This window comes from Vombatus ursinus, unplaced genomic scaffold, assembly GCF_900497805.2.
Source record: "Vombatus ursinus unplaced genomic scaffold, bare-nosed wombat genome assembly UNPS02014773.1, whole genome shotgun sequence".
In the NCBI taxonomy this organism is placed as follows: Eukaryota; Metazoa; Chordata; class Mammalia; order Diprotodontia; family Vombatidae; genus Vombatus; species Vombatus ursinus.
Genome location: NW_020954551.1, coordinates 2,062,694 through 2,081,619, shown reverse-complemented (window position 1 = coordinate 2,081,619; position 18,926 = coordinate 2,062,694). Strand labels below are relative to the sequence as shown.

Here is an 18,926-nt window from a genome sequence, read left to right as displayed (position 1 = left end):
TCATCAGATTTGGCTAAAGAAGACAATAACATAATCAGGTACTAATATTGATAGACTTAACCCTTCTCAGCAATACAGGGATCTAAGACATCTCCAAAGGCCTCATGATGGAAAATGCTATCCACATCCAAAGAAAGAACTATGGAGTTTGAATGCAGATTGAAGCATACTATTTGCTATTTTTTTCTTCTGTTGCATTTTTTTTCTCTTTCTGGTAGTTCCTCCTATTGGTTCTAATTCTTACTTACGACATCACTAATGTGAAAATATGTTAAATAGGAACGTATATGTATAGCCTATATCAGATTGTGTGCCATCTTGGTGAGGGAAGTGGGGAGGGAGGGGGAGAAAAATTTAAAACTAAAAAGCTTCAAAGTAAATTAATTAAAAAAAAGAAAATGGTTGTACTGATTCATAACTCCACAAAAAATGCACTGCTATGGCTATCTTCCCACAGCCACTCCAATGTTGAATATTCTCATCTATTGTCACCTTTGCGAAATTTGCTGGGTGTGAGGTAAAGCCTCAAGATTGTTTAGAATTGTATTTCTTTTGTTAGTGATTTTGTAATATTCTTTCATATGGTTGTTAGTAGTTTGTAATTTATTTGAAAACTATTTATAACCTTTGATCACTTATCTTTTGGGAAATAGCTTTTGGTCACATCTCTCTCTATATGTATGTGTGTGTATATATATATCTACATATAGAGATATATACATATATATTTATATGTTAATTGTTTATATATCTTGGATCCCAAACAGTCTTTCGTGTGGTGGCTAGTAGTCTGCAGTTTGTCTTTTCAGTACTATTTGTTTTATACACTGATTATTTATCCATTGGGGAATGATATTTAGTCTTTATAGAAGGTATCCCAAAGGTTTTTTACTGCAGTTTCTTATCAGAGATATTTGATGTAAAGATTTCTTCCCAGTTGACAGTTTCCCATCATATCCTAACTGTACTGATTTGGTTAATTCAAAATCTTTATCTTTTATGATGATGTCTGTCCTTTGCTTAGTTAAGGAATTTTCACCCTAAATCATAGATTTGAAAGGTAACTGATTTCCTTTTAGTTTTTTTTTTTATAGTGTATCTTTTAACATTTACCCCTTTTGAGTTTATTGTGGTATCTGGTATAAGATAATGTAAATTTAATTTCGGTCTGTTTTCCAATTATCCCAAAAGTTTTTGTTAAATAGGGAGTTTGGTTTTTTTGGGGTGGGGCGGGGGGCCTAGGCAATTGAGGTTAAGTGACTTGCCCAGGGTCACATAGCTAGTAAGTGTCAAGTGTCTCAGGCCAGATTTAAACTCAGGTTCTCCAGACTCCAAGGCCAGAACTTTATCCACTGTACCACCTAGCTGCCCCAGGGAGTTCTTTTCCAAACAATTTATGGTCTCAGGTTTATTGAACACTAGTTTATTGAGATAATGTGTTTCTGATTCTTCCTTGCCTATACCTAATTTTACTGAATAATCATTAACTTTTAATAACTTTTTTTGTCTTTCCAGGTGCCTTTGTGGGAGTTTTGCACTGGTAAGATTTAGTTGCAATTTGTGATAAATGAGAATATTTGGTTTAAAAGTTTTCTCAAATCTGTTTTATGCACATTAAAAAATGGAATTGCCTATATGTGGATATCTTTAAATTTATTTGATTACAGATGTGCCCCACTTTAGAAAATGATTTGTAACATTTGGACCTCACAAAAATGTATACAAAATAGGTTATAGTTATTTATAAAATATTTTTTTGTAAAAGAATTTGTTGCTCAACAAATCCCTTTAAATCTCTGGGTCCCTTATATGTAAGTTTTTGTTTCCTGAACTTCAGTTGTTATGAAAGAAGGTTTTGTGTATATCTTTTGGGACATGTGATACAGTTTTTGCAGAGGAAACATTTAGTTCTAGGTACTCTTAACTTTTGAAAATCTGTTATAAATGAAGAAAAATACATTCTGAAATTATGATGTAAATATATGGAAAAACGGTATTACTTTGAAGTAACAGATCTCTTGTGTAAAGCAAGGTACTCCTGTGTGTATATATGTACATAGAGATATTTAGTCATTCAATAAGCATTTATTTTATTGTTGTTCAGTTGTTTAAATTGGGTCTGACTCTTCCTGACCCTCTTTGGGTTTTCCAGATACTGGAATGATTTGCTATTTCCTTCTCCAGCTCATTTTACAGATGAGAAAACTGAAGCAAACAGGCTTAAGTGACTTGCTCAGGATTCACATAGCTAGGAAGTGTCTGAGGCCGAATGTGAACCTGGGTCTTCCTGATTCCAGGCCTGATGGTTCTGGTCACTGTGCCACCTAACTGCCTATCTCCCAGGGACTGTGCTAAGCATTGGAGATAGAAAGGCAAAATGTTGTCCCTGAGCTCAAGGAATTTATAATCTAATGGGGAAGACAACACATAAAAGGAATCTGAAAGGGGGAAAGAGGAAGGTCTTGGGCACAGTGATATGGTGAAGTCCTGAGGAGTGCAGGCTTGGTGGGAAATGCAGAGCTGGCTGGCCTGGCTGCCCTTCTCCAACAGAGGATCTGGGAGGAGCTCTCTGCTCAGCCCTCCAGTCACAGGTTCCAGGAGCAGAAGTACTGAAGAGATGTGAGGTCCAGGCCTGAGATGATTTTACAGAAGAGATTCCTATGGCATTATAGAGTCCAGAGGAGGGCAGCCCACTTAGAGTGAAAGAGTCTGGTGTAATGGCTCAAGGCTCAATCCATAGAAATGTTTAAAATACCATGCCCTTTATGGAATGACCATATTACAGAAGAAAAAGGAATGTATTGAATGTATTTATTTTGTATCAGTGCAGTCTCTGAAATAGTAGAGTGTAATGGGAAGAATGTTGGATTCAGTGCATGGACATCTTGGGTCCAGTCCTATCAATGTTACTGCAGTACTTGTGGCAACTACCTTAGCTTCTGTTGGGACTGGAGCTTCTTCATCTGTAAAATGAGGGATATGGCCTTGTATAGTGTCTTCTCCAGTTTTAATGTCCTTCAGTCTTGATATTTAGCACATTGGGTGTGTGTGTGTGTGTGTGTGTGTGTGTGTGATTTCTAAATATTGGCAGAGTAAGAATATGATCTTATAAAATTGGTGTGATTTGAATTTTCCAAATTATTAAATTTCATGAAATTGAAATTACATGTCCAGTGACCCCTATTTGACAGGTAGTACTGAACTTGTAGGTTTGAGATTGTGTGGGATTTTCAAGTCTAGGATATGTCGAGTTGACCTTCCCATATCACAGTCCCACTCTTTGGCCTTTACTTCGTCCACTGTGGCCTTTCTAGCTGTAGCAGTGAGAGAGGAAGGAATTTCTTTTCTAATTCCACCACCAAAACTTCTTGGGAAACTGATGAGACTAAGTTGAGATCTGGCATTCCACTGAAGTATATCTCTTGTTTTAAAATGGCAGGTACTGAAGAATGAGGTTGGCTACAGGGAGCTCTGTTTAACATTGAAGTTTGTTAGAATGGATCTGTTCTCTCTATTTTAGTATTGCCTGCTATATCTGGAAGTATATGTGAATATATATGTATATGTACATATATTTTACATATCTTTATTTCAGATTTTCCTTTAGAGTGCCCCCTTTAAATTTTTTCACTTATGTCAATGAAAAATTCTTTTCCTGAAATATAGTCCTATTCACTTAAAATTTAATTTTTGAGACTAAGATATACTACTTTAAAATTATGTTTTAGTGATTTAATTTTAATTTAGTGATTTAATTTTAATACTTTTTAAAACCAGAGAACTGAAATTTTATTTATACTTAATTACAAGGATTTCAGAGTTTCTCTTATGAACTATTCCCTTTCTCTTATCAGATTTGAAACGTCTTATTTTGTGTGCATATGAGTAGATTTTTTTCCCTGTACTAATTTTCATTCTTGTTTCTTATTCTTGAATGTGGTCCTTCATTTTTTTTTTTTCAGGGCTCATTTAACAACTCTTTTTGAAAACGATCGCCATTTTTCCCACCTCTCAGCCTTGGAAAGGGAGATGACTTTTCGCACTGAAATGGTTAGGCCCTTCTGAAAAATTGTTTTATGATCTTTTAAATAGTTGGTTTAAAACCTAGAAACTTAATGAGCACTAAAATGATTTGATGGTAAATTTTATTCTTTGACAAAATTGTAGCTTAGGGGTATTGCTGTTCCCTAAAACATTTTGATGGCCCTCACCCTTTGCTTTGTCTCAGTTCCTCTCCTTATCTGATGCACCTTCTAATTCAAGTTATGTTAACCAGTTTAGTGAGTAAGTAAAAATGAATGAGCACTTAGGAAATGGTAATATCCAGGGGGTAATGACTTCTAACTTAAAATTAATTTATAAGAGTAGGTTATACAGCCTATAATATTCATTTATACAAATTTTATGTGAGTTGGAATCTACAATTGCATGTCATTTTATGGAATAGTTATATGAATGAAAAATGATTTGTAAAGCTTATTTCTATAAATAAAGTCATGTCTTTATTAACTACCATCATAACATTGGAAATATATTTCTGATGAAAAATAAAGCACAACAGTCCTTTTGAATTCACATATGGAAGAAGATGACTAGGCCATCTTAAAGACCTTGAATCCTTTCCATTATTGGAACAGAATACTAAAATAAATGAGATATTGGTTTAGCCCAGTGTCACATTTCTCATATTGTCATATTTCATGAGAAATCTTAGTGTAGGCCTCTCTATTGGTATATAGAGAGCCCTGCACTGGAAGGCAGAAAGCAAAGTCTGTCCTCTCCTATGGCATATTTTTATCTGAGCTTTCTGTATGCCATATCTTCTTTACATTAAAAGATGATGTGAGACTATTGTGTATGTGAGTTGAAGTACTATTAGCATGGAGAATGTTAACATGGTGCCTTTCATCCCATATGATTTATGTTCAATTCCATTTAGTCAGTTAGTGCCTATAGTGTATAAGGTGCTGTGCTAGGAAGAAAGAAACAAGACAATCTTTGCCTTCGAGTAACTGAGAGTCACCTGAGTGCATATGACCTAGACCCAGACAAGACAGTACAAAGTAATCATGGAAAATGTGGTTAGAGGAGCATCTACAACGAGTGTGCTCAGGAAAGGCCTCTTCTTCAAGGTGGGGCTTGAGCTGAACCTTTCAGGGAACAGAGCGTGGCAGGCATAGGGAGAACAGCTTGTACAAAGACCCATATGTTGCTTATAGGGAACAGCAAGCTGGCCACTTGGGCTGCTAGTGTGGGATGGGGTGAGGTTGCTGATGTGAAATCAGTCATGAGATGTATTCGATGGGAGCTAAATTGTGAAGGGCTTTCAGTGCTAGAGAAATTCGTATTTGAGTTTGTAGGCAATAGGGAGCTGCTGAAGCTTCTTGAAGAAGACAAGGTAGTCAGATCTGGGCTCGAGGGATTTTGAATTGGATATCAGTACACACAAGGTTTTCTTTTTTCCCCTAAAATATACTACATTATAACAAACTTAATCCTCTTCTGCAAGTCTAGGCAGATAATTGGAACACTCCCTTTTAGATTCAAAGGGAAAAACCATTTTCGCTTATTTTCTTTTCATAGTGGGTCATGGTTGTAATACTTAGAAGACTGTTCTTACCACTTGTTTAAATTGAAAAAGACAAAGAATGGAACTGGCTGTGAGGATGCCTCAATGATCTTCTGAATGGTCCTTGTCATCCAATCACTCCTTTTTTTGATACTGTAGTGCTAGGGACCAACAATAGTCTTTTGACATGTATTGATGACCCACTTTGAGCAAAGGCACCATGTGGAATTATAGAAGAAAAACAAATCATGGTACCTGTTCCTTATGGTATAAATCATGGAATAAATTAAACACAATGTTAGAGGGAACGAATCTTAGTAATCATCCTTCAAGTACTCTCACTTTAAGATGTGGAAACTGAGGCCCAGACAAGTGAATTGGCTTTCCCCAGGTTATGACACTGGTAAATGACAGATCCAGGGCTTGGCCTGAGGTCTTTTAATTCCAGGTATTGCATGGTTACTATATCACATTGATTGGTGGCTAGCATTCTTTCTTGCCATTTGATGGTGTAAGACAGCTTATATCTCATATAAAATTAGGCTTAGGACTTGGAAGACATCCTAGTATGCCATTTTTCATCAGCTTTTCACCCCCAAACTCTTCATAATGTGGTAAATAATTAAGCTTTAAATTTTTTGAAAATAAATTTTATTGATATATTTTATTTTTATGTCAACATTTCCCATTTTCTCCCATTACCAGAGAGCCATCTCTTGTAACACAGAAGTTAAAAAGAGGAAAAAAAAAGTTCAGCAAAACTAGCCAATACATAGAAGAAAATCTGTCATCTATAGTGTTCCACAGTCAAAGAAGGAGAGTCTGTCACCATTTATCTAAAAGTATTTTAGAGTGTTTTCTCCACTTATATTTTTTGGAACAAGCTTAAAAAGTTTGTCAAATGTCTGAATTTTTAAATTCTCAGAAATTACTAGTAGAGAGAAGCTTATAAAATTAAATACTGGTCATGGTTAGTTTTTTGTCTAATTAAAAAAAATTAGAAGGAATTATGTGTGAAATTTTAAAAGGTGAGGAAATGGTCATTTCCAAATTTTAATAAAACTAAAGTATTGTCTATTTTAGGGACTTTACTATTCCTACTTCAAGACTGTGATAGAAGCACCTACATTTCTGAGAGGACTGTGGCTGATTATGAATGATAATCTTACTGAATTTCCCCTTGTAATTAATGCAGTGAAACGCTTTCATCTTTATCCAGAGGTGAGTAATTTTGGGAAAGGGAAATCCAGTTTGCCAGTCTGATCTATTAGGGATACAGAGGAGGTTCATTCCAGAAATAAATTTACAGTGTTAATGCACACTTAAGTAACTTTTTTAGTTGCACAGTATTTTGTTTGAGATGTGTCACAGAACTTTACCTATGATTCAGTGTAAGAAGAAAAATAAAAATTAGAAGATAGGGTGCACAATTGAGGCAACTGTGGGCTGTTGACTCTGAAAAATGGGAAATAAAGAACAGACCATCACCATTTCCTAAAGAAATTTCATGATTGTAACCACAGTGAAGAAACTAGAAGGACCTACAAATTCCTTCTGCCACTAGGTAGGATCTCAGAGAAATTTGGTAGGCACAGGCATCACCAATTTAGAATATAATTTTATTTGGAAAGTTTTTCATCATGAAGTGGCAGAGGAAAAAAATTTATGAGATAATCCTTACACACATCACGGACATCCTTGTTTGAGAAGGAAACAGACTGATTTTCACAAACAATATTCTAATTCTCATTACTGCTATATCAGCACACAATTCACTTAAAGGTTCTGAAAATAAAAGACCTAATTAGGGATATTTTTGACTAGTAAAAGTCATGCAACAAGGTATCTCATTCCTATGTTAAAATCATAAAAATTAAAAAATGTAACAATATTTTGCTCTGATTTCCTTTGATTATTAATATCAAGGTAGGCACAAAAGAGAGAAGCATGTTTACCAGATGTCTGCAGTGGAAGACGGTTAACACAGAGTCAGCCTAGAAGAGGGATTCCCTGTGGATCATACAGACTTCTAGATGCTCTCTTATTTTGAAGATGACTTTATGCTGATTGCAGGGCCTCCCAAATGATCTCTGTAATCACTCGAAATGAATAGGAAGAACAAAGTGGGTGAAACAGGTTGTGATCAGCCCTTTAATGGACAACCTATAAAGCTGATCCATTGTTGTATGTATATATTGTATATAAAAAAGTACATACATAAAAATAAGATATTTGGGCTAAGTTGTCCTTGGGAGATTGTGCTGTTCTTTTAGTGACCCCTGTGTTTTTAGTATTGGTGCTATTTTGGTCATCCTGTATAACTATAGTGTATGGAATACTTCATGGAGAGGTGTGTGGTAGGCAGGAGTGGGCTGCAAGATATTGGCAGTGAAGGATGTTTTAGAAAAAGTGGTGTATAGTGTTATCAGAGATGTGTGTCTAGAGAGAACTGGGCCAGTCACGTAGTGATAGTTGGGGATGAACAGTGGACAGATGGCTCAAGGGTGCCTTTGGTATCCACCTAAAGCTGAGGAATCCAGGAAGTAGCCTCAAGTGTGTCATTTTGATTCCTTGTGAAACATTTCTTAGGAGAACATGGACAAGAGGCCCATTGGGTGGAAAAACATGGGTTGTGATCCTGATTATTGGAGTGAGTTCTCTCACTTAAGAGAGAACATCCATTGAAGGGTTGTGCTGAGAGTTAGCGTAGAATTTTTTTTAACATCTTTCATGAATGTACTAGGGAATAACTACAAAGTAATATACAATGTAAATCAGTCCAAAATAATGTGATGCCAGCTGTCTACATAATTACTGAGGAATAGAGAATATGGGGGGGGGTGAGAAGCTATTGAGATGGAAGTAAGCCCTAAACTGGGCCTTGAAGGAAGTGTGAATTTCAACTGTTAGAAAGCTAGGGAGTGGTCAGGAGAGCTCAGAAGAGGTGCAGGGGTCAGTGGGGGAGAGCTAAAGTGGTCATAAGCATGGAATACTAAGGGAGAGGAGGACAGGTGATGCTGGAAAACTAGCTTTTCTGAAGCAGAGTCCAGATGAGGATTTAGGAAGAGCTCGGAAAGCTGAGACCAGGTAACAGAGGGCTGAGAATGTCTTGCCAAGGAGTTTTATTCACAGCCTAATGCTTGCGTTAAAGATCCTTTCATGACGTTGGGGAATTTCTTTACTTTCCTGGTCCATGAATGCCATCCTAGAAATCAGAGAAAGTATGTATGGTTTTTCCCTAGGTTCTCCCACAGTATGCCGAGACTTACACCCCAATATTACAAAGCAAAGTTCTCTTAAAAATGAGGGGAGTGAAACAGGAATCATGGAGTGAATTCATATTCGTTCCTATATCCTGAGTCCCTTAGAATCCGGAGTATGAGAAGCTCCGACAGAGGCCCTTTCTCACCAGGCCTGCCTTGGCTTGCTCTCTCTGCTGCTCAGAGGAGGGATGTGGATAGGAGTGGCAGACCCTTCTCTTTTCTTTTTTTTTCTTTTCCTCCTTCCTAGAAGAGTCACTCAGCTCCTAGTTTTCCAGGTCAGGTTTTCCTGTCTTTGTGGAGTCCTTTCTAGTCAGTGAAAAATGAGAACAGAAATCCATCTCCTGCTACTTTATCTCTCTCTGTTTGCTGCCTTTCTTTTTCATAGGCCTTACTGCCCTTCTCCCACTCAAGGCTGTTTATGTCTGCCACTCATCTTTATGTGGTCTCTGGTTACCGGTCCTGTCAATCACCTTAAATATTCCTTGGAGCAAATTCATGTGGAGAAGCATTCCAGTATAAGCTGCATCTAAATCACAGAACCTTAGCTGTGGAAGAAACCTGAGAGGTCTTTTAGTTCAGTCCCTACCTGAATCCTCTGACAGGGGAGACAACATGTAAATAATTAGGTATAGAGAAGATACCTACAGTCAGAGTGGACAGAAGGCAATCTCAGAGGCAAGGCACTAGCTAGCAGACAGACTGTCTTTCACCAGATCCATACCAGAAGCCTTTTAAGCTGGCTAGAAATGCTGAGAGCTTACACTCCTCTGATGCCTTCTAGGATTTAGTATCTCTACCTTCATAGGATGAAGCAGAGGAGTTAGACTCGAGTTCTAATATTTTACTCAGTTGTAAATAACTAATTTACCTATTTAAATTTACTTTTAAAGTTTTACCCTTGACTTATAGATATAGACTTGATAGAAACTTAAAAAGCTATCTCTACCAGAAAAACTAACGTGCATGTATCTTTGTGTATGTTTGTATGTTTATATATATATGTGTGTATATATATGTATATATATACACACACACAGACACATATATAAATATACACATATATATGTGTATGTATTTGCCTTAAGCTAAGGGATGGACTCTAGCCTGTTGTGTTTGAGACAGTATTCAGTGAATGAAGGAAGTTTTGGAGGCTCAAGCTTTGTTCCCTGAAATTACAACCTGTGGCTTTGTCTGCCGGTGGAGAAAACTGATCTTGCTTGTCTTCATTGGAACTTCTAGCATAGCTCTGGTTTTATAGATTTAAAGGAAAGGAAAATCTCAGTCATTAGAGGGTTGAGAGTGAGAAACACAATGCTGTTGGTGTTGAGACAATTCAGTGTAGCTTGAATGCAAAACAAAACACAAGTGGTTTAATAGTGTCCTCTGGTGGCCAGAAAACAGAGATTTCACTTTTTCTACCTTTTCACTATAAAGGTAAAAATACTAACCAGTGCTTTTGCTAATAGTAACAAGCCTAACCTTTCAAGCTCTGAATAATCAACCTTTTTATTTTTTGTGTTTTGGGGACAGCTCTGGGTTTGTGATTTAATTGGAGTAGGGAATTGCTGGTGTGGAAAGTCCATCCATTGATGCACATCAGCAACTTTTCTGTAACTTGGAGCTTTAGACTGTTGTTTTGAGACACTTGAGTGGTTTGGTCACTTATGTGTCAGAAGCAGACTTGGACCAAGGTCTTTCTGTCTCTAAGGCCTCTCTCTACCTCTATGCCACACACTGTCTCCTAACTAATCATAGAGGTTAGCACATCTCTCCCTTACATGTTCATCAGATTGATAGTGATGCTCAAGTGAGATAACAAAGTACTTGCAGCTGTGTTCTACAACAACTAAGGAGGCTGATTGCAGAGTCACCAATGACATGTTTAGGGGATAAAGCTACATTATCCTTCACTCTTCAGAACTTATCAGCCCAAATGTCTCCTGAGAAAAACCTCACTTCTCATGCTTTATTGATTAAAGATTCTAACTACTTAGGGCTTTAATAAGCATTTTAATGTATGATACTGGACTCTCAAATTCTGTTTTTAGAATATGCACATTTGTATATGGATTGAACTTCTTTTTTTGTATGAAGATCTAAGACTATTTTTTTTTCTTTGTAACAGAGGACCCAAATGTGAAGCCACAAACTGCCCCTATCAGATTCTGATGTTTCCTTAATAATAACAATCTCTTGCCTTATATATTATCTTCATTGTGAGTTTCTGTCTACTGTTCTTCGTTCTTTTATATTTTCAAATATCTTTGATTTCTCATCAGTGTGGCTTTTCCCTCTACCTACACATATTTCAACTCCTTTGGGTATGAGTTGCTGTTAATGAAAATTTCATCACCTGGTGGTGAACCTTTTGGAGATGAATTTCTTTGTCCTTGAGCTATGTTAGATCTTACAAGATTAACACTAAGTTGATGGGCCAGTCATTGAAACCTTTTTAGTCCGTAAGACCAGCTAGAGCTAGCCTGCTGTCAGCAAAGCAAGGACCCAGGGTCGTATCCGTGCCATGATGAGACATCAGAGTAGGCCTGTTAGTATTAGGATGATGCCATTTATCCCATTTTGTGAAGGATGCAGATCATCTCTTGAAAATAGTAATTATGATTATTGCTCTGGCTTTATAAGTTGCTTAATGGTTTATAAAGTTTTTCTTTTTCAACAACATTGTGAGTTAGGTAGCACAATTACTATAATCTCTATTTAACTGAAGAGGAAATTGAGGCTTGGAGAGACTTGCCTATAGTCACATATTAATAACAGGTAGAGCCAAGGTTGGAACTAAGACCATCTGATTCTAAGTTCTTTTCCCTCTGCCATGAAATTTTGAGTGACATTTTCCTTTCATATCTAAGGACAACATTTAGAATGATTGAAACATCATAAAATAACTGCTTTGAGAAGGGGATATTTATAAGGTAGACTATCCTGTCCTTGGGTATCTCTGCTCTTTTTTTTCCTTATAGGTAATCATAGCCTTCTGGTACCGCTTGTACATTGGAACAATGGACCTCACTGGCATTCGAACAAAAGTGTGCTGGAATGTTTCCAGAGGACAAGAGCTTCATCCAGTCGAAAGCTGTGAAGGCAAGTTTAAGATAGTATTTTGTTCTCATGAATATTATTAATATTTATGAGTTTTGGTTATAAATTAGTGTGACTAAGCGGTCAGAATTTCTGTTTCTACATTAGAAAATCTAAGCATTGGAGGGAACCTCAGAGGTTATCACATTCAAACTATACATGTCCAAGAATCCCCTCCAAAACATTTTCAGTAAGTGTCATTCAGCCTTTCCTTGGAGGCCTCCAGGGAGAGAGAACCCCCTTACTTCCAAGGCAGTCCATTCTACATTTAGAGAACTCTAATAATTAGGAGTTCTCTAAAGGAGTAACCAGCATCATGCCTAAATCTTCCTGTGCACCTTCCACAAGGGCCAACCAGAACAGGCCTAGCCCCTTCTTGCATATGAGTCTTTCAGGTACTTAAAGATGGCTGTTGTATCCTTCCTTAGTCTTTTCTTCTTCAGGATAAAGAGCTCCAGTTACTCCAGCTGATCTTCACTGGGCATGAACTCCAGAGTCTTTTGACCTTTCTGGTCACTCTCTTCTGGCCCTTCTCTAGTATTTCTTCCCTTCTCATAACAGAACATAATATTCCTCATGTATTCTAACCAGTATGTAATTCAGTGGAATTATTACCTACCTTGTTCTGGAAACTGTGTCTGTCTTAATGCAGCTTAGGATAGCAGTAACTTTTTTGGATGCTCTGTTGACTCAAATTAGTTTCCAGGGCACTTTTTCCCCCCACAAAAACTGCTGGGTAGCTATCCTGTATTTGTGAAGTTGAATTTTTGAAACCAAGAATAGAACTTTAAAATTATCCTTACTAAATTCATTTTATTCAATTTAGTTCCTTAGTCTAACCTCTTGAAAGAGACCCTGATTCTGTCATCTAACTTATTAGCTATCCATCCCAGCTTCATATTGTCTGCAAAGTTGACAAACATGCCTTGACTAGTATCACCTGAATCATTGATAAGATTATTGAATAGCAACAGGTCAAAGACAGATCCCTGGTCCGTTCTACCCTATAAGAAACCACCTTTCAGTTGGACAGCAACTCATTAATGAATATTATTTGGGTCTGGTCATTCATCCGGTCTCCAGGTGACTTAATTATGTTATCATCTATCCCACATCACTCCCTCTTGTCTGCAATGAGAACATGAACGTCTTTGTCATAGTTTACTTGTTCTGTCAGAAAAGGAAATGGTAGTGTGTCATGACCTATTCTTGATGAAGCTATTGTGGATTTTAGTAATCACTGCTTTCTTTTTGAAATGTTTAAAAATGGTGTGTTCTAGGGGCAGCAAGGTGTTGCAGTGCATAGAGCGCTGAGACTGAAGTCAGGAAGATTCATCTTCCTGAGATCAGATCTGGCCTCAGACACTTTATTAGCTGTGTTACTCTGGGCAAGTCACTTAACTCTGTTTGCCTCAATTTCTCGATCTGTAAAATGAGCTAGAGAAGGAAATGGCAAACTTCCAGTATCTTTGCCAAGAAAACCCCAAAATGGGATCAGGAAGAGTTAGACATAACTGAATCGACTTAACAACAAGAATTTTGTAAGTTATCAAAGTCAGTCTCATTGACCTGTAGTTTGTGGATTCCATATTTTTAAATTGGAATAGCATTTCCCCTTCTCCAGTTCTGCTACACTTTCTTCCTTGTTAGGAACTTGCAAGAATCACCAGCCATGATCTAGTCATCACATTTCCCAGTTATTTCTGTCACTTAGGGTGTAATTAGTCCAAATTATTGTCTTGAGCTCATCGAGTATGAATCTTGATGCTGTTACTATTCCTTTACGTTTTTTTAAATTTCCATTACTTCTAGCAGTTTTCTTTTCATCTTTCCTTGTCCGAAAATTAGTCTCCTTAGAGAGTAGAACTTAAAATAAGAATTGAACAGTTTAGGATTGTTGTCATAATACTTGTCCTCCTCACCATAATCCCATCTACTCTGAGCCCCTGTTGCAGCTTTTTGCCTTCCTCTTGCCCCTAAGATTTTTAGAAGCTATTTTTATTTTGAGCTTTCATCACTAGCTTCGTGTCATTCTGGGCTTTATCACCTTTGGACATTATTCCTGTAGGACTATGCCACTGTATTGTATTCATTCTCAATTACCCTTCCATCTTTTACACCTATCTTTTATTTATTTTTCAAAAAATTATATTTTTATTTATTTTAAATTTTTAAATATTTCCCAATTTTAAATTAAAAATTTAATTTTCATTTTTAGTTTTGAATTCTAAATTCTCTCCCTCCCTTCTCTTCCCCCACCCATTGAGAAGGCAAGCAATATATTAATTATAAATGTGAAGTCATGCAAAACATATTTCCATATTAGTCATGTTGCAAAAAAATACACAAAAAGCAAGAAAGATAAATTTGAAGTCATCTGCCTCAATCTGCTCTCAGAGTTTATCAGTTTTATCTCTGGAGGTGGATAGCATTTTTCCTCTGGGTCCTTTGGAATTATCTTAGATCATTGTTTTGATCAGAGCAACTAAGTCGTTCACAGTTGATCATCATGTAATATTGCTCTTACTGTATATGTAATCTCCTTGTTCTGCTCATTTCACTTTGTATCAGTTCATATAACTCTTCCCAGGTTTTTCTGAAACCATCCTGCTTGTCATTTCTTATAACACAATAGTATTCCATCACAGTCATATACTACAACTTGATCAGCCATTCCCCAGTTGACAGGCATCCCCTCAGTTTCCGCATCCCCTCAGTTTCCAATTTTTTGCCACAATAAAAAGAGTTGCTATAAATATTTTTGTACAGATCATTTTATTTTTTCTTTAATCTCTTTGGGTTACAGACCTAGCAGCAGTATTGCTGAGTTAAAGTATATACACAGTATTTTAGCCCTTTAGAGTGGACATCGTTCCAACTTGTTTTCCAGAATGTTTGGACCAGTTCCCAACACCACCAGCAGTGCATTAGTGTCCCTCTTTTTCCACATCCCTTCTAGCATTTGTCGTCTTCCTTTCCTGTCACATTAGCTAATCTTCTGGATGTGAGGTGGTACCTCAGAGTTGTTTTAATTTGCATTTCTCTAATTATTAGTGATTTAGAGCATTTTTTATATGACTATAGAGAACTTTGATTTTTTTCTTATGAAAATTGCCTGCTTGTGTCCTTTGACCATTTATCAATTTGAGAGATGGCTTTTGCTTTTATAAATTTGACTTAGTTCCCTGTGTATTTGAGAAATGAGTCCTTTTATCAGAGAAACTTGCTGTGAAATTTTTTTCCTAGTTTCCTGCTTTCCTTCTAATTTTGGCTGCATTGATTTTATTTTGTACATATCTTTTAAACAAAAACAATCCTAGTTGGTTGATGAGCTCTTTATGGAGCCATATTGGTCTCTTTAAAGCAACTCCCTCTTTTCCTTTTCATTGAAATTATTTCTTGTATGTTGAGTCTTGAAAGTTTTATTCCTGGGAAATTCTGATCTCTCGTGAGTCACATTCTTTTTTTTTTTTAAATTTAGGTGTTGAAAATCTCCTTATCGATTCTCTCAACCTTTGCAATCTCCTTTCCTAAAAATGGGTTCATGCCAGACTTGACTTGACTTGACTCACTTCCGTAATTCAGTGATTACTGGCCCTTAAATGCTTGTTGTCTCTACTCCAAAAATTTGAAAAGTCATGAGCAGTTGCTCTGCTTTATTACTACACTCTTCTTATGGCATTGCAATGACACATTTCCCTAAATTCTTCAGGAGACTCTCTTACTACTCATTCTACTGACCTTTTTCCCGACATTTTCCTTGCCTTTTTTGCAAATGTTGGCCCTGGTGACCACCTCCATATACTTCAGTAATACTTTCTTTCCCCAGTTTTGGAAGTTATTGATCAGCAAGCATTTATTAAGCACCTCCTGTTTGCTGAGCACTTTGCTTAGCCCTGGGGTTAAAAAGACAAAAACAAATTAGTATTTCTCGCAAGGAACTTACATTGTCTCTGGAGAAACACATGCACACACATACACACACATAAAAATAAAACTCTTTTACAAGGTAAATGCAAAGTTATTTCAAGGTGGAAGGGTGATGACTTCAGTAAGAACAGGAAGGCCTCATGTAAGAAATGGCCTTTGAATTGAGCTTTGAGGGAAACAAGAAGAGAAGCTATTAAAAACCTCAGAGATAGCAAAGGGAGTATTCTGTATGAGAAACAACCCGTAGGCCAGTCTGGTTGCAGGGTTGATTTGTGGAAGGGTGGAATATGCAATAATTCCTGGAAAGGTCGCTAAAATCAGATTGTGAAGTTCTTTGCCAGAGAAGTTTGTTTTCAGTCCTAGAGGCCTTTGGAAGCCCCTGAAGCTTGTTGACCATGAGAGTGGCTTGGTTAGGCCTATGTTTCTGGAATGTCAGTTTGGTGGCTGTGTGGTAGATAGACAGGATGGGGAAAAGCTGAAGAGAGACCAGCTGGAAAGCTTGAACTAGGGTGTGTGAGTGTGAAGAAGGAGTATGTACTAGAGAAGTTTTTGTGAGAGACTCAGCAAAACCCGACAACTGACCAGTTATGAGGGTGCTGGGGTCAATGAGGAATCAAGAAGGGTTTTAATCTTAGAAACCAGGGTGAAGAGAAGTGTGATGGTGCTCTTGGCAGAAACTGGGATATTTTCTTTCTCCTTCTGAAACTATTCTTTATCTGATTCCTTTACTGGCTCCTCCTTATCTGCCTGTTTTCTTAATGTCAGTGCTCCCCAAGGTTCTCTCTTCTATTCTCTACTTTCTTTACAACAGGGCTTCTTTACATAGGTTCTATAGGTTCCTTGTGGGTTCAGGATTAGAGATTTTAGAAGTTCCATGAACTTGGATGAAAAAACAGACACACACACCTCAGCACCTTTTTTCCAATAAGATTTGTTTCCTTTGTAGCCTATATAGTTTAGACATTTAAAAACATTATTCTGAGAAGGGGTCCGTAGACTTCACCAGATTGCCAGAGAGATATAGATTGCCAGCAGGGTAAGAGTCCCTACCCTAAAGGTAGCTTTAATGTGTGAAAAAGCACTGTAGATTATCACGAAACCTGGACCTTGGTTTTGACTAAAGCATTTACTAACGAATGAGCTTTGGCAAGTATTGTCAAATAGCAGTGCCTCAGTTTTTTAAAAATATGTAAAATGGGGAAAATAATAGCTGTGTGGCCTACTTTACAGGTTTGTAGTGAGTTCCAAATGGTCATGTTTATGTAAAGCACTCTGTAAACTGTAAAACATTACAGAGATATCATTTAGGGACTTGTCCAGGGTCAGGTAGCTGGAGTGTGTCAGTGGTAGTATGGAAGGTGCCTAGAACTTCCCGACTCTGGGGCCAGCTCTCTGCTGGATGTTTCCTTGATCCCTCTTTGATCTCAGGCTCACATTCTTAGGGCAGGCCTGCTTTAGGACCTGCCTTGATACTGCAGTCATCTCCTCTGTTTCCCTCCATTCTCTTTCCTTTTGGATCTGTGTTTCACATTGCTACCAGATTAATTTTTAAAATTAATTTTTATTGATATCTTTTGTTTTTACGTCACTTACATTTTCCAATATTATCCTTCTCCTCTCCTAGAGGAAAATTGTCCAAAACAATTCATCATCTTTCCCCATGAGCCTTTCTTTGTTCCAGATGTTCTCTTTTCTCTTGAAGGCACCACCACCATCTGTCTTTCCAGTGTCTCAGTTTTAGAATCTTAGCATCATCCTTGAGGCTTCACTTTCCCTCCTTCTACACTTTTGGTGGTGGGACCAAAAGTACAAGGAATGAAGCCACCCCTCCCCACAAAGAGGTTACACTCCACAGTCAGTTGCTAGTTCTTGCCATTTCTGTCTTCCCGGTGTCTTTCTCATCCAACCCTTCTCCACTTCACTCAGCTCCCACCTGTCTTGTTAGCAGCATTTTCCTGATTGGCCTTCCTGCTTCAGGTCTCTCACCACTGCATTCCATTTTATACATCAGCCAAAGTCATCTTCCTTCAGGCAACTCCCTTATTCAATTCCAGTAACTTCCTAGGGTAAGATATGACCACCTCTGTTTAACTTTTAAAGCCCTACCCAACATGACCCCAGCCTAACTCTTCTAGTTTTATTAGACATTACTAACCTTTCCACATTCTGCAATTTGGTCTTTTTTTCCTCTGTTCCTCACTCATGACATGCCATCTCCTGTCTTGGTGCCTGTGTACTCCTCCCTTATCTTGGTGGCTCCTTTTTCTTTAAAACAAGGCTCAGATGTCAACTTCTGCATGCATTCTTTCCTGATTTCTCATCCCATTCCCCCCCAAACTGCTGGAGCCATCCCTCCCATAGTACCTTGTATTTAAATGCTTTGTGTGTGTTTGTATATACATATATATTTATTAACTTTATATTTATGCTGTATGTATTTTTAATTGTTTTTTTTTTAGTTTTCAACATTCACTTCCATAAGCTTTTGAGTTTTAAATTTTTTCCCTCTCCCTCACTGCCTCCCTTCCCAAGATAGTGAAGAATCTGATATAAGCTCTACATATACATTCCTATTAAACGTATTTTCACATTAGTCATGTTGTAAAGAAGAATTAGAACCAATAGGAGGAACCACAAGAGAGAAGAAACAAAACAAAACATAATAAAAAAGAGAGCAAATAGTATGCTTAGATCTGCATTCAGACTCCATAGTTCTTCATCTGATTGTGGATAGCATTTTTCATCATGAGGCCTTTGGAGATGTCTTAGATCCTTGCATTGCTGAGAAGAGCTAAGTCGGTCAAAGTTAGTAATCATACAACGTGGCTGTTACTGTGTACAACGTTCTCCTGGTTCTGCTTCACTCAGCATCAGTCCATACAAATCTTTCCAGGTTTTTCTGAAGTCTGCTTCCTCTTCCTTACATTTATACACCACAACTTGTTCAGCCATTCCCCAGTTGATGGGCATCCCTTCAATTCCCAGTTCTTTGACACCACAAAAAGACCTGCTATAAATAATTTTGTACATGTGGGTCCTTTTCCCTTTTTTATGATCTCTTTGGGATA

At 37.4% G+C, this 18,926-nt stretch overlaps 1 protein-coding gene across 1 annotated transcript in view; it reads left to right on the top strand.

Annotated features, from left to right (window-relative positions):
• LOC114044279 (probable C-mannosyltransferase DPY19L2) overlaps positions 1-18,926 on the top strand; it is a 152,635-nt gene that overhangs the window by 21,034 nt on the left and 112,675 nt on the right. Inside the window, exons 2-5 of the mRNA XM_027863667.1 lie at positions 1,516-1,540; positions 3,963-4,050; positions 6,653-6,790; positions 11,811-11,931. Coding sequence (XP_027719468.1) covers positions 1,516-1,540; positions 3,963-4,050; positions 6,653-6,790; positions 11,811-11,931 — 372 coding nt within the window. The remainder of the gene's footprint in view (positions 1-1,515; positions 1,541-3,962; positions 4,051-6,652; positions 6,791-11,810; positions 11,932-18,926) is intronic.